Source organism: Thalassophryne amazonica, chromosome 15, assembly GCF_902500255.1.
Source record: "Thalassophryne amazonica chromosome 15, fThaAma1.1, whole genome shotgun sequence".
Taxonomy (NCBI): Eukaryota; Metazoa; Chordata; class Actinopteri; order Batrachoidiformes; family Batrachoididae; genus Thalassophryne; species Thalassophryne amazonica.
Genome location: NC_047117.1, coordinates 57,330,678 through 57,346,715, shown reverse-complemented (window position 1 = coordinate 57,346,715; position 16,038 = coordinate 57,330,678). Strand labels below are relative to the sequence as shown.

At 39.9% G+C, this 16,038-nt stretch overlaps 1 protein-coding gene across 2 annotated transcripts in view; it reads left to right on the top strand.

The window, feature by feature from the left end:
• Positions 1–3,814: 3,814 nt before the first annotated feature.
• The window catches only part of prkcaa (protein kinase C, alpha, a), a 488,890-nt gene continuing 476,666 nt past the window's right edge, over positions 3,815–16,038 (top strand). Inside the window, exons 1-2 of one of the 2 annotated variants that reach the window (XM_034187877.1) lie at positions 3,815–4,140; positions 7,192–7,223. In XM_034187877.1, coding sequence (XP_034043768.1) covers positions 3,971–4,140; positions 7,192–7,223 — 202 coding nt within the window. In that variant the 5' untranslated portion in view covers positions 3,815–3,970. The remainder of the gene's footprint in view (positions 4,141–7,191; positions 7,224–16,038) is intronic. The other variant, XM_034187878.1, reaches the window with a different exon arrangement.

Genomic DNA, 16,038 nt, shown 5'->3' with positions numbered 1-16,038 from the left:
TCACTTTTTATTACCTCAGACTTGGTGGGGGACCTTGGGTTTCATGCATAAACATTACCGTATTTTATCTTGAATTTATATTTTTTCATATATATATATATATATATATATATAAAACTTTTGGTTTGAGTGTTTGAGTAACATATTTATACAGTATACAGTAGATTCTCATAACAGGTTGCTTGGGTGCCAATATTAAGAAATATGACTGACATATGCACTCAGAAAGCATTGCATCATCAGTGGAACAAATGCCACTAAGCTATTGATCTGTTAGTACAAAGAACCACACAGCCAACCGTATTATTGCAGATGTTTGTAACATTTGAGTCTTTGAGCCTACAACAGCTAGCATCTGCTGCTAGCAGGGCCCCGTATTATCTCGCTGACACACACTAACTCTCACTCAAAGCGACCGCGCTTTATGTCTTAAAATAAATTAAACTGATGTGTTATATGAAAATTCTCCCCCTGTACAGCTGTCATGAATGAGGAAACTAGCCATAGAAACCAAAACTGTTTTTTACCATGTTATAAACACATTTATTTTTGCTGTAAAGATAGAGATTTTAACATGGGTTTCTATGGGCAGAAATAGGCCACTTCCATGTTGGCTTCATTTTGCAGAATTGCAGGTTGGGGCTCTGCATAAACGTCACCATGACCATTATGAATGAGCATATTTAACACCCCAGTAATGCCATATAAGGTTATCTGCCCTGTCTTATATATCAGAAGTGTTCATTGAAGAAAATGGTAGTGAAGATAAAAATGAAAATCTTTGCAAGGTTGAAGTGTCATTTCTTCTTTTATCAGCCTTAACAGTAGATTGAAGGGAGCTGGTAAAGTCAGATAATGGGACAAAATATCAAGTGCTGTTAATGCTGTTTCACCTGAGGGCTGTGCTGATTCGACATAAAAAAGGCTTTATGAAATGAAAAAAAAAAAGTTTAGCCACAGGAAGCCAATCAGACTGCAGCGGGATGTCTCGGGGGATGTCATGGAGATAGATAGAAGAATATGTGCAATAACACAAGGCTTCAAACCACACACCGTTACCAAGGCAACAGCAAGCCAAAAGCTTCAAGCTGGCTACAGATGAAGGGAGAGCAACTGATTTTGCCACACAGGTTGACTTTTGAATTGCTGCCCAAAGCACACAGAAAGGAGCAGGTTGGAAGCAAACCTTCATGCTGAGGGGCAGAAGTGCGAATCACTAAGACACCATGCTGACCAGGACCATCGTGTAGTCATCAAAACTAGAAATTATATTACCAGTGGGAGCTGGAACAAAGATGATTACTGTTCAGGCCTCCTCACACCAGTGTTATTCACTGAAGTTCAAATTCAAATTCCTGAAAAATGTAGATTTTAGTCACCAGTTGGCAGTTTAAGTAACTGGCCAGATTGTCAACTTTAGATGCCTTTTTGACAACCTTTAGGAAATGACACCTGACAGTGTGATCCTATTGGGTAACATAGTGGTGCAACCTGCTCTTTCTCCTACTTACAAAACAGAAAAACGCTGCTTCAAGATCTGTTCTGTGGCCTATATTTCATGTACATGGGGATTTGTGTGAGCAAGGCCGCAGCAAATAACATGCATGGCGTTTCTTTTGAAACCTTTGTGAAATTGTTTTATACATTTCATTGTACATTTCTGGTTGTTGTGTCTGTTAACTAAAACTTAAATTAATTAATTAATTTCATTTATATAGCAGCAAATCACAACAAAGTTGCCTCAAGGCGCTTCAGTCAGGTCGTAACCTTACCAGCCTTTCAAATTGAATATTGTGCATTTAATATGCATCCACTAAAACACTGAATGTTATTTGATTAATGCCTCCTGTTTATTGGTGCAAGTAAAAAACAAAAACAAAAAAACCAGAATAGTTCATTTTACAAAATGTTTCTAAAGTTACAGTTTGTAGGATTTGGCATCATCTAGTGGTGAAGTTGCAGATTGCATTATGATTTTGTTGGTCACAATGTTTCTCTTCATGTTTTCACTTCATTGATGATGATGATTCATGCTCCCCTGCCTTCTGTTGTGATAAACAGTATGTGCCGTTCCTTCATATGACCAAAAAAAAAAAAAAAAAGGATTGTAAAACTTGTTAGCTTGCACTAGCAATTAGTAGACTGTGTATAGAGGACCAACCCCTCATTCCTTTTCTTTTTTCTTCAGGCTCCCAATTGTGCCATAAAATGTGAAAGGTGGAGTAAGTATGTCCCTTTTGAGGTACTGTATCAACACGGTGGTGCAATATAGCAGATTCAGGGCCCACTCCCATGGAAATATGAACGGCTCCTTCTAAGCTAATGACAAAAAAAAAAAGAAAAAAAAGTGACCCATTTTGTGACAGCATCACGAAAAAAAAAGTGTGAGATTGGGCTGTGTATAGCAATGCTGTCAACATTAAAAGAAAGGCTACGTGCCCAATTTGAATTGTTTTTACGTCCACCTGTGTGGTATACTTTGTTCCTACTATTTATTTTGTGGATGCACAGTAACAATGAGAACTATGGATCACAATGATGAGGAAAAATGCTGGTCCACCAGCTTCCTTGTATGTGATCCTTTCTTGAAAAATGTATACTGTAAGTAAGGCTACATGATGGATATGTAGCATTTACTCAATGATATAAGACAATATATTTTACTTTTGTTTGGGGAAAGATTACATTAGATAGAACTTTATTAATCCCTTGGAAAGACTCCCTCAGGGAAATTGATGTTCCAGCAGCATTGTATAGCAGCACACAGGGTAAGAAGCACACAGAGTATCAAAAGTAGAAGTAAAAAACAATTTGCAAAATGTAAACACAAATATAAATACCAGAAATGCTGCTTGCTACTGTCTTAGTGGCTACTACTGTTCCTCTCCTTCCCCTCCCCTGTCTTCCTGTTACTCCTCCTCCCCTTGAGTGAGGAGTTGTACAGTCTGATAGGACAAAGAAGGTTTTCAGTCTGTTGGTCCTGCACTTGTGAAGGAGCCATCTGTGGTAGAGGTGGGCGATACCGGGAATTTTGGTATTGATCTGATACCAAGTAAATACTGGCCCAGTGTCGCTGATATCAATACCGATACAGATACTTTTTCATATTTAAGCTTCATAGATCCAAAGGATCCAAAGACCTAGGATAGAATTTCGCCAAACATTGTACGTGACAACAAAATACTTTATTATCACAATCAACATTTTTGTTTAAAAAAATATCACTCAACACAACTTAAAACAAAATCTCCTGAGGTAGAGGGGTGACAAACCACAATACAAGGGTGCGCTGCTCTTACAGACAGAGAGTAGACGCAGTCAGTGCGTGCGGGAGAGAAAAAAGTTTGAGTATCGATCTTTTTACACAAGGATCGTTCAATATCAATACCAGCGTTGGTATCGATATTATCAATATTAGGATCGATCCGCCCACCTCTAATCTATTGCTGAAGAGGCTCCTCTGGTTGATGATGACGGTGTGCAGAGGATGGCGGGCATCGTCCATAATGTCCAGCAGTTTGTCCAGTGTTCTCTGCCACTGTCACCAGAGTCCAGCTTCATGCCAACCACATGGAAAGTCCGCTAACTGAAATTAAATGGGTGAAATCAGGGTTGCTGTGTTAAGATCAATTCTGATGACTGTAAGCTGATTTTTTTTTTTTTTTTTTTTTTTTTTTTGCTGTTGTTTTTTTAGTATGTTTGGCTGTGAAACATCCATTCTGCAGCGTCTGGACGAAGCTATCAGGAAGTGGGCTTTTATTGCGAAGGAGGGTGCAGGATGTTGCTTTGCTGACGGTGCGTGACTTGACAGGGCGCGAGCTGTCAGTCCAGTCGGCGAGAGAACGCTGAGAGACAGAAAGTCCCGAGTCTGCAGTGAGGAGGAACCAGTTGCTCAGCTTTCTGCCGCCTCCACACGGACTGAAACAACCAGAAACACTTTAGGACAGACTCTCATTCGTCTGACGGAACCATGGCTGATGTTGTAAATTTAATCGACTCGTCCAACGAGGACGTGGCGAACAGGTTCGCCCGTAAAGGCGCGCTGAGGCAGAAAAACGTCCACGAAGTGAAGAACCATAAATTCATAGCTCGGTTCTTCAAGCAGCCGACTTTCTGCAGCCACTGCACCGACTTCATCTGGTAAGCCTTCCTTCTCCTGCTCCTGCTCTTCCTGCTTGTCCTCCTCCCTGTCTGCCTGTTGCATGCTGGATAAGTTCAGCTCGATGATTTCACAGACAACACAACTTTTATGTTCCACACAAATCCAAATCAACCTTTAATCATTAAATATTCACATTATCGTTTACACATTAAAGTTTAATGTAAGCGGGGGGTCTTACTTTGAAAAACACACTGTCTGGAAATGTAAAATAGCTTCAGTTTGGCAACACTCAACCACCACAACAAAAATGAACTACTTTGAAAACAAACTGTAATAACTCAATAATTAGTAAATATCAGTTTATTCATATGGTAATGTGCAAAACTCTTATGAATTACAAAAAAATAATAGAAAACATCATAAATGCTGCAAAAATAATGAAAAACTTTGAGCAAATTATTTTGCAACAATGGGTGCAAAAGGCTAAATAAAAGAAATGTCCAATGCGAATTCCTTTAAACTTTTAAACAGCGTCAAGAACATCATGTCTGTTAATTATTTGCTGATTATGATCTGCTGGGCCTCTTTGTGGAATCATGCATTGGGCTATAAACCTACAAAATACTAAGATTTTGAGTACTGTGAAAGTAGACAATTTAAAGAAATCATTTGAAAAGTTCAGAACACACATTTATACAAATATGCTCAGGATGCAGGTCCTATATTTCTGTATATATGTACTGCATGAGACATCCTGAGAATTCTTCCACAGTACTTTGCTGGACATCGTAGCCAACAGTCGAGTCGACTTGTTCTATATGTCTAGTCAGTAATTCCTGTATTATTACATACTGGAGAAGCCAAATTAAATGTGTTTTTATTGTAATATTAAAGTGCTACAAATGATTTAACCAGTAGCTGTCATTGTGATGATGAGCTGCTTTGGCGACCTCTAACAGATGAAGGGGGAGAAGAAGATGAAGAAGTTATGTTGCCTTCATGACATGTTATTGAGTGGGGAATTCAGCCAGGCAAAAACAATTTGAATCTGTGGTTGGGTTTTCCTCTGAGAAACTCTGATGGAAATGAATTGCTCTGATTTATCCAACGTGACGTCGTAAGAACTACATTCATGGCGTCCTCTGGCATGAATGTTGAAACAGTGAATAATAGAATAGAATGCTTTTTACTGTCATTATACACAAGGTACAACGAAATTAAAAGACAACTCCCGTAGTGCAAAGGTGTAAAAGTAAATATAAAAATATAAATATAAAAAGACAAATAAGAATATATACATGCATTACAAGGGAGCCAGTAGGTGTATATAAATAGAAGTCTGTGCTATTCATTGCATTCACCTTTATAAAAAATAAATGCAATGAATGGTGCAGACTGAAGGCTAATGTGCATTCAATACTCGTATTGCACTTGGGTAGAACATGTTGTTGAGTCTGGATGTGCGGGCCTTGATGAACCGACAAATATCATTTAATTACTTTGAACAAATAACTTACTTTTGTCTGTGCAAAGAACAGGCAAAAGTTTGCAGTTTGCATTCTTTATCGATTAATAAGGTTGTTAGCATTACAGTTTTTGCAACATCTACCCAGACTACAAATACTCATCTCACACTTTTTCCATCTTGCTCATCAATAAGAAACAGTTGTAACAACTAAAGGTACCTTGACACACAAATTTGATTCCCGCACTGGCACACAATGTCTGGCATCCCAGAGAGTAAACTCATTGTAAACAGTTGTAAAGTGTGCGTGAACTGTGCACGGCTGTGTGCCAGTGCGCAATTAAAATTTTGAAATGTTCAAACTTACCGCACACATTAATTTTGTGAACTAGTTGTGAACATTGCACAACCTATTTGAAAACACTGTGTGTCACTGTGTCATTGTATCTTATTGCCGCAGTGCAGTGCAGCACAGCTTAACAATTATGTTACATCTATAATAAACATTATATTACAGATACATGATCTAACTCATAAGAAGGAATGAAAAGGCAACTGATTTACCAATCCATTACAATATACATTATAAATGATTACCTTTGAGACGACTCCAAATCCATACTCCGCCGAACGCCGCGTGAGACAAGCTGCAGCTGTAGATAATTTCTCTGTGATTCTGGGAGTGATGAGAGATGGTTTCATTAGCCAAGTTCCAATAGCAAATGCATCATCTGCTACGAAATAATTGTTTTATTTTATTTTTATATAGCGTGGCATCAGGTGGGACAAAAGTGGGTCGCATTGGCACGATGAATGGCGCGGCAGTGCGGAGATCAAATTTGTGCAACTTTCAAGGTGGCTTAAGTGACCAGGCTCGAGTATGGTACTGTGTGCATTCATATTGTTTTCCAAGTTCATCAAGTGAACACATTGTTTTTAGAACTCTGAAGTTTCCAACTTGGGTTTTCCCAGTTGTCTTGAACACGCCATTAGTACAACGCTTCATGTAATGAAGCTTTTAGTGAAGCCTGAGAATGGTGGCTGTGAAACTAAATGAGACACTGTAATCTTGTCACATCTAACACTGCTCTGGGACTGCTTTTTTTCTTTGATCAGTTATCAGTCATAATATTGCGTCGCGGTTAGCTATCCGTGACTCTGCTGTATGTGCTAGCAAGGTGCTAGGAAGCACTGGTTCATGACACAGTTTCTGAATGCAAGCTTCAAACCTGTCAGGTTGATACTGGGCTGACAGATTTGATCAAGTTTGATGTGCAACTGCAGGCTGGACATATTTATTTAAAGGACTGGTTTGATTATAGGACACAGAACGGTCAGGATGGTACTACAGACTATGAATACATTATGATAGTTTACACAGCTAATTGAATATTATTGACATAACTTGAAAACTCATCTTCAAACTGATCTGAATCCATATTTTAGGTGCTTTGGTAAATGTGAGGTTTCCTTTGCTCTGAAATGCAACATGGCATGTCTGCAAATGGCTTTTGTGAATCAATTACATACACTAGTATATATGAGTATATAGTATGTGGATATCTTTGTGAAAGATGGAAAATGCACCAATGTTTATTTTACTCTCCCTTCTGTGTTTTTACAGGGGGTTTGGAAAACAAGGATTCCAGTGCCAAGGTAAAGAAAAAAAAGGCTAATGCACACATGAAACCTGTTTTCATATGTTCTTGATTTGGCAAGTCTGCATATGATGTCACATCTCTGCTATTTTTATTTTTACATCATACCTGAGCTTTCAGATTTACTTGGATGTTTGAACTTTTTCTCTTTGCTGCTCACGTTACACTTGCAAAGCTAAGATAGAAGGAAGACCCTGAAGGATCTGTGTGAATAATTTAATTTTCTGCACGGATGCTTCTGTCTGGTTCTGATATCTGCTGTGTTGTGAAGAGAAGGACAGATAAACATCGAGGGAAAACATTACCAGTTTTTGAGCAAAGAGACCACATCAGGATTAAGATTGAACTGACACATCAGACGTTTTTCAGTGGTTTGAATTGTTCTAAAGCTTTGTTTCTCTATAATACAACAAATTCCATCCTCCTCCTGATTTGTTTGCAGTTTTGCAAGTGTGGCATTTGTTTATCCACAGCCACAGTCGCGTATTTTGACTGTAACTTGTTTAAACCTTGTGGCTGTGAAGAAACTGATCTAGTTTCTTGTTGTTTTATTTATTTTATTTTATTTTGCTTGTGTGTGTCTGTGTGTGATTGCAAGAATCTGCTGTGGTGATTGAGAGAAGCTAATAAAGGGTGAACATTGTGGTTTTTGGGAGTTTTATGTTCTGGGTTGTCATGATATTTGCACACAGTTCCTTTTTGAACTTGTCGAGCTGACTTAAACTGTGTTTTAAGTCATTATTGTCGTAGTTATTATTGCACATATCATAACTTCATGTAACCAGGAAACATGCTGGTAGTGAAAGGTTTAAAATGTTTTGGGTATAAACCAACAAAGGTGAGGTCACCTTTTTTCTCTCAAAGAGTTGAGGCTTTTGTCATAAAAAAAAAAAAAATGTGACAGCAGGTCAAATAGCCAACAAGAGAAGAATAACAAAGATCTATAAAGTGTACAAACATTCTCACTTCAGCCCCCAAATCACCAGCTTGAAGTGACGGTGGATTTCCTGTCAGCCGGTTTGAGCTTCAACATGTGTCAACTGTCATAGCTTCTGATCTAATGTGGAAACTGTTGGGATTGCCAAAGTCTCCTTCAGGTGGCAACTGCCCAGGTAGCAGTGCAGATGATGTTAAACTGATGTTTTGTCTCTACAATTTAAATTGAATGTGGATTCACCAAAATTGGTCTCCAGTGTTTCCTTCCAAGATGTCTGTAGTGATTCATTGCTAATCTTCAACACATAAATAATAACAGTCCTTGGACTGGCACTGGGGTCTAATTGGAGCATTTTATGGAGGCTCGGTATTGGCTCAGTAAATATCAGTTTATACCCAGGATTACTATCCAGCAGTTGTAACCGCTTGTTTTGCCTCAGCTCTACTGGCCCCTAGCCGGTGATCTGTATCATAGTGGACTGTGGTGTTGCTGCAGTGTAAAACCACGTTGTTTTTCCTTGCTTCCTGGTCTGTGTGTGTGAGTGTGAGATGTTGCGGAACACAGAGCAGTATGACAGCAGGGTCTGGTTACTTTAATATTAATAACGTTTTTAGTATTCATAAAAGTTCTATGCAAGGTTTCAGTTTGTCAAGGGTGCAGCTATTGAGGAAGCAACAAAGTCTTTTAAGCTTGTTGAAAATGTGGGTGGAGATAGAAACATTTAAAGGGCCTGTACAGTGCAAGATTTGTGTTCATCTACTTGGTACACTTAAATGTTTTGCCATCTTTGTTGAACATCTTCAAAGTTCTGCAATGTTATGACTGTGCTTGGAGGGATTACCCTACTCTAAGCAGACTTTAGCCCTGAAACAGCTTGTTTTAGACTTCTGTGACATATGTCACAGTAGTCCCGACACCTGATTGCTCTGTGAGACGTGCCCACAGAGCCAATTGGTCTGTAGAGGAGAGACAGAGAGGTGTTCCTGTTCAAAAGGAAAGGAGGTTTGGCAAACAACAGCTTCTGGCACAGTAACAGGTTGTTTGTTGTAAACGTGGGCAACTTTTAGAATTGACTATCTCTGTGTCTGTGGGGTGATTTTGGTCACAATTTTAATCTTGTATTTTTGAGACACCTGGTGAGATATCAGCATGCTGAAAATGTGTATACCGGTAATCTCAGATTTATACTTTATTTGTACAGTGAAATTGTTCAGCTGTCCAAAACTTTTTATATCACTGCGCAGTGAGCGCTAAAGAAAACTGTCTGTAAAATTTTAAATTTGTATTAACAATTAAACCTTATTTTTAGTTTGTCCAACTGCTTATGGCCTTTGAAAATCGAGGAGCTGTGAATAAAATTGGTAAAAATTCCTAAATGATAAATGCTACACTTTTTTTGTTAAACCCTCTGAATTAAAGTTACATGACAGTCACATCTTGATAGTTTCATTTCAGCTCTGTTGTGGTGGTGTACAGAGGCAAAATAGCAAAAAGTGTGTCACAGTTCAACTACCTATGAGGTCTATTAGAAAAGTATCCGACCTTATTATTTTTTTCAAAAACCATATGGATTTGAATCACGTGTGATTACATCAGACATGCTTGAACCCTTGTGGGCATGCGAGGGTTTTTTCACGCCTGTTGGTTACGTCATTCGCCTATGGGCAGTCTTTGAGTGAGGAGTCGCCCACCCTCTCGTCGATTTTTTCATTGTTTAGGAATGGCTCAGAGACTGCTGCTTTGTTTGATCAAAATTTTTTCAAAACTGTAAGGCACAACTGAGTGGACACCATTCGATAAATTCAGCTGGTTTTCGGTAAAAATTTTAACGGCTGATGAGAGATTTTGGTCTGGTAGTGTCGCCGTAAGGACGGCCCACGGCGCCTGATGGCGATCTGCGGTTCGAGGCGGCAGTGTCTCGCCGTTTCAAGTTGAAAACTTTTCAGGCTCTGTTGACCCAGGAAGTCGTCAGAGAACAGAGAACTTTCAGAAGAAGTCGGCATGAGGAGTTTATTCGGACATTCCATTGTTAACGGACATTTTGTAATGAAAGAACGTGCGGGCAGAGTCGCATGTCAGGCCGGACCCGACCGCGGGGGGTCGCGATAGGAAAAACACCTCCGTTGGAAAGCTTAATGGGCAAGTTGGAACATGCCCAAGCTGTTAAACAGTTTCTCAGTTACTCACTTGTTGAAAGCCATCAAAAGCCGCCTGAATTTTACAAATGGTTTTCAACACGGAGGTGTTTTTCCTGTCGCGGCGCACACAGATTTGCCGAGTTGTCACGGAAACGACTCGGCGAATTTGCGCGCACGTCTTTCATTAAAAAATGTCCTTAAACAGTGGAATGTCCACATAAAGTCCTCATGCCGTTACGAATAAGTGTAGCTTATTCGTAGCTTTGGAGGCCAGGCTGGGCGAATTGGAGACTCGGCTCCGCACCGTGGAAAATTCTACAGCTAGCAAGGCCCCTGTAGTCGATGCGGACCAAGGTAGCTTAGCCGCCGTTAGTTCCCCCCTGGCAGATCCCGAGCAGCCGGGAAAGCAGGCCGACTGGGTGACTGTGAGGAGGAAGCGTAGCCCTAAACAGAAGCCCCGTGTACACCGCCAACCCGTTCACATCTCTAACCGTTTTTCCCCACTCGACGACACACCCGCCGAGGATCAAACTCTGGTTATTGGCGACTCTGTTTTGAGAAATGTGAAGTTAGCGACACCAGCAACCATAGTCAATTGTCTTCCGGGGGCCAGAGCAGGCGACATTGAAGGAAATTTGAAACTGCTGGCTAAGGCTAAGCGTAAATTTGGTAAGATTGTAATTCACGTCGGCAGTAATGACACCCGGTTACGCCAATCGGAGGTCACTAAAATTAACATTAAATCGGTGTGTAACTTTGCAAAAACAATGTCGGACTCTGTAGTTTTCTCTGGGCCCCTCCCCAATCGGACCGGGAGTGACATGTTTAGCCGCATGTTCTCCTTGAATTGCTGGCTGTCTGAGTGGTGTCCAAAAAATGAGGTGGGCTTCATAGATAATTGGCAAAGCTTCTGGGGAAAACCTGGTCTTGTTAGGAGAGACGGCATCCATCCCACTTTGGATGGAGCAGCTCTCTTTTCTAGAAATCAGGTCAATTTTCTTAAATCCTCCAAACCGTGACTATCCAGGGTTGGGACCAGGAAGCAGAGTTGTAGTCTTACACACCTCTCTGCAGCTTCTCTCCCCCTGCCATCCCCTCATTACCCCATCCCCGTAGAGACGGTGCCTGCTCCCAGACTACCAATAACCAGCAAAAATCTATTTAAGCATAAAAATTCAAAAAGAAAAAATAATATAGCACCTTCAACTGCACCACAGACTAAAACAGTTAAATGTGGTCTATTAAACATTAGGTCTCTCTCTTCTAAGTCCCTGTTGGTAAATGATATAATAATTGATCAACATATTGATTTATTTTGCCTAACAGAAACCTGGTTACAGCAGGATGAATATGTTAGTTTAAATGAGTCAACACCCCCGAGTCACACTAACTGTCAGAATGCTCGTAGCACGGGCCGGGGCGAAGGATTAGCAGCAATCTTCCATTCCAGCTTATTAATTAATCCAAAACCCAGACAGAGCTTTAATTCATTTGAAAGCTTGTCTCTTAGTCTTGTCCATCCAAATTGGAAGTCCCAAAAACCAGTTTTATTTGTTATTATCTATCGTCCACCTGGTCGTTACTGTGAGTTTCTCTGTGAATTTTCAGACCTTTTGTCTGACTTAGTGCTTAGCTCAGATAAGATAATTATAGTGGGCGATTTTAACATCCACACAGATGCTGAGAATGACAGCCTCAACACTGCATTTAATCTATTATTAGACTCTATTGGCTTTGCTCAAAAAGTAAATGAGTCCACCCACCACTTTAATCATATCTTAGATCTTGTTCTGACTTATGGTATGGAAATAGAAGACTTAACAGTATTCCCTGAAAACTCCCTTCTGTCTGATCATTTCTTAATAACATTTACATTTACTCTGATGGACTACCCAGCAGTGGGGAATAAGTTTCATTACACTAGAAGTCTTTCAGAAAGCGCTGTAACTAGGTTTAAGGATATGATTCCTTCTTTATGTTCTCTAATGCCATATACCAACACAGTGCAGAGTAGCTACCTAAACTCTGTAAGGGAGATAGAGTATCTCGTCAATAGTTTTACATCCTCATTGAAGACAACTTTGGATGCTGTAGCTCCTCTGAAAAAGAGAGCTTTAAATCAGAAGTGTCTGACTCCGTGGTATAACTCACAAACTCGTAGCTTAAAGCAGATAACCCGTAAGTTGGAGAGGAAATGGCGTCTCACTAATTTAGAAGATCTTCACTTAGCCTGGAAAAAGAGTCTGTTGCTCTATAAAAAAGCCCTCCGTAAAGCTAGGACATCTTTCTACTCATCACTAATTGAAGAAAATAAGAACAACCCCAGGTTTCTTTTCAGCACTGTAGCCAGGCTGACAAAGAGTCAGAGCTCTATTGAGCTGAGTATTCCATTAACTTTAACTAGTAATGACTTCATGACTTTCTTTGCTAACAAAATTTTAACTATTAGAGAAAAAATTACTCATAACCATCCCAAAGACGTATCGTTATCTTTGGCTGCTTTCAGTGATGCCGGTATTTGGTTAGACTCTTTCTCTCCGATTGTTCTGTCTGAGTTATTCTCATTAGTTACTTCATCCAAACCATCAACATGTTTATTAGACCCCATTCCTACCAGGCTGCTCAAGGAAGCCCTACCATTATTTAATGCTTCGATCTTAAATATGATCAATCTATCTTTGTTAGTTGGCTATGTACCACAGGCTTTTAAGGTGGCAGTAATTAAACCATTACTTAAAAAGCCATCACTTGACCCAGCTATCTTAGCTAATTATAGGCCAATCTCCAACCTTCCTTTTCTCTCAAAAATTCATGAAAGGGTAGTTGTAAAACAGCTAACTGATCATCTGCAGAGGAATGGTCTATTTGAAGAGTTTCAGTCAGGTTTTAGAATTCATCATAGTACAGAAACAGCATTAGTGAAGGTTACAAATGATCTTCTTATGGCCTCGGACAGTGGACTCATCTCTGTGCTTGTTCTGTTAGACCTCAGTGCTGCTTTTGATACTGTTGACCATAAAATTTTATTACAGAGATTAGAGCATGCCATAGGTATTAAAGGCACTGCGCTGCGGTGGTTTGAATCATATTTGTCTAATAGATTACAATTTGTTCATGTAAATGGGGAATCTTCTTCACAGACTAAAGTTAATTATGGAGTTCCACAAGGTTCTGTGCTAGGACCAATTTTATTCACTTTATACATGCTTCCCTTAGGCAGTATTATTAGACGGTATTGCTTAAATTTTCATTGTTACGCAGATGATACCCAGCTTTATCTATCCATGAAGCCAGAGGACACACACCAATTAGCTAAACTGCAGGATTGTCTTACAGACATAAAGACATGGATGACCTCTAATTTCCTGCTTTTAAACTCAGATAAAACTGAAGTTATTGTACTTGGCCCCACAAATCTTAGAAACATGGTGTCTAACCAGATCCTTACTCTGGATGGCATTACCCTGACCTCTAGTAATACTGTGAGAAATCTTGGAGTCATTTTTGATCAGGATATGTCATTCAAAGCGCATATTAAACAAATATGTAGGACTGCTTTTTTGCATTTACGCAATATCTCTAAAATCAGAAAGGTCTTGTCTCAGAGTGATGCTGAAAAACTAATTCATGCATTTATTTCCTCTAGGCTGGACTATTGTAATTCATTATTATCAGGTTGTCCTAAAAGTTCCCTAAAAAGCCTTCAGTTAATTCAAAATGCTGCAGCTAGAGTACTGACGGGGACTAGAAGGAGAGAGCATATCTCACCCATATTGGCCTCTCTTCATTGGCTTCCTGTTAATTCTAGAATAGAATTTAAAATTCTTCTTCTTACTTATAAGGTTTTGAATAATCAGGTCCCATCTTATCTTAGGGACCTCGTAGTACCATATCACCCCAATAGAGCGCTTCGCTCTCAGACTGCAGGCTTACTTGTAGTTCCTAGGGTTTGTAAGAGTAGAATGGGAGGCAGAGCCTTCAGCTTTCAGGCTCCTCTCCTGTGGAACCAGCTCCCAATTCAGATCAGGGAGACAGACACCCTCTCTACTTTTAAGATTAGGCTTAAAACTTTCCTTTTTGCTAAAGCTTATAGTTAGGGCTGGATCAGGTGACCCTGAACCATCCCTTAGTTATGCTGCTATAGACGTAGACTGCTGGGGGGTTTCCATGATGCACTGTTTCTTTCTCTTTTTGCTCTGTATGCACCACTCTGCATTTAATCATTAGTGATCGATCTCTGCTCCCCTCCACAGCATGTCTTTTTCCTGGTTCTCTCCCTCAGCCCCAACCAGTCCCAGCAGAAGACTGCCCCTCCCTGGGCCTGGTTCTGCTGGAGGTTTCTTCCTGTTAAAAGGGAGTTTTTTCCTTCCCACTGTAGCCAAGTGCTTGCTCACAGGGGGTCGTTTTGACCGTTGGGGTTTTACATAATTATTGTATGGCCTTGCCTTACAATATAAAGCGCCTTGGGGCAACTGTTTGTTGTGATTTGGCGCTATATAAAAAAATTGATTGATTGATTGATTGATTGATGCCGGCCTCTTCTGAATCTTCTCTGTTCTCTCACGACGTCCTGGGTGAATTAAGCCTTAAATTAGGATGGTTTCAGGTCGAAACAGGCCGACGACAGCGCCTGGAAGCGCTACACGACGTCCCGCTGCGTGGGAAGTCCTTACAGCAACAGAAACACCCCATAATCTCTCATCAGCCGTTAAACTTTTCACCGAAAACCAGCTTAATTTCTCGAATAGTGTCCACTCGGAATTTCCTCACAGGTCCAGAAAAAAATTTGATAAAGCAACGCGCGCCGTCTCGAGCAGCGTGTAAAACAAAGGAATTCAGCCGAGAGGGCGGGACCACATCTCACTCAAGGCCTGCCCACAGGGAAATGACGTCACCGACACGCGTGAAAAAACTCACGCATGCGCACGAGGGTTCAAGCATGATTGGTGTAATCGCACGTCATTCAAATCCATATAGTTAAAAAAAAATAAATAAAAGGGTTGGTTTATTATCTAATAGACCTCGTATGTCTGACTGAATGAGACAAACAGGACTAGGACTCAACAGTAAGGCTTGCCAAATTCCCTGGGGCAAAGTAAGAACCGTGCTGGGCAAGAAAGTCAACCTTACGTTCTGATTCATTCCCTCAAGACCAGGTTGATGAAATAAAGTGCGCTGATTTTTGATTCCTCACTCAGATTTGTTTGATGTTTCCTCTCGCAGTGTAAGGGCTGAATTAACACCATCAGCTAATGAATCCTCTGATTTGGCTTCGGTCATAATTATGTTTCATATTCACTCTCTCCAGACAAGATGGCTCAAATATCTTTTAAACCTGTTGATTCACGCTTTTCTACAAATACTCAAAAAATGTAAAATGTAAATATCATTACATCTAATTCTTCCAGGAGTCAGACTAAAATTTTCATGAGGTTGGGGGGGAGGCATGTTTAAAATAATGCATAGAAAATGAAACATGGAGAGCCCTAGAGTCAAAGTAAAAACAAATTTAATCAGCAGTTAACATCATAATGAACTCACATAATTTATTTATTAAAAAGTTGAGTTTGCATTTTGTCCATAGAAAATGAATATGCTTTGTTATACGGTTGTGATTAAAAAACAATACTAGCTGAGTTTTTCTTAAATACTTTGAGACAAAATTTTGTTCAGGTTTATAAATGCTACCAATTTGTGCTTCTTAAGCTTTTCCATGTGTTGTGAAAGTGTAGGAACAC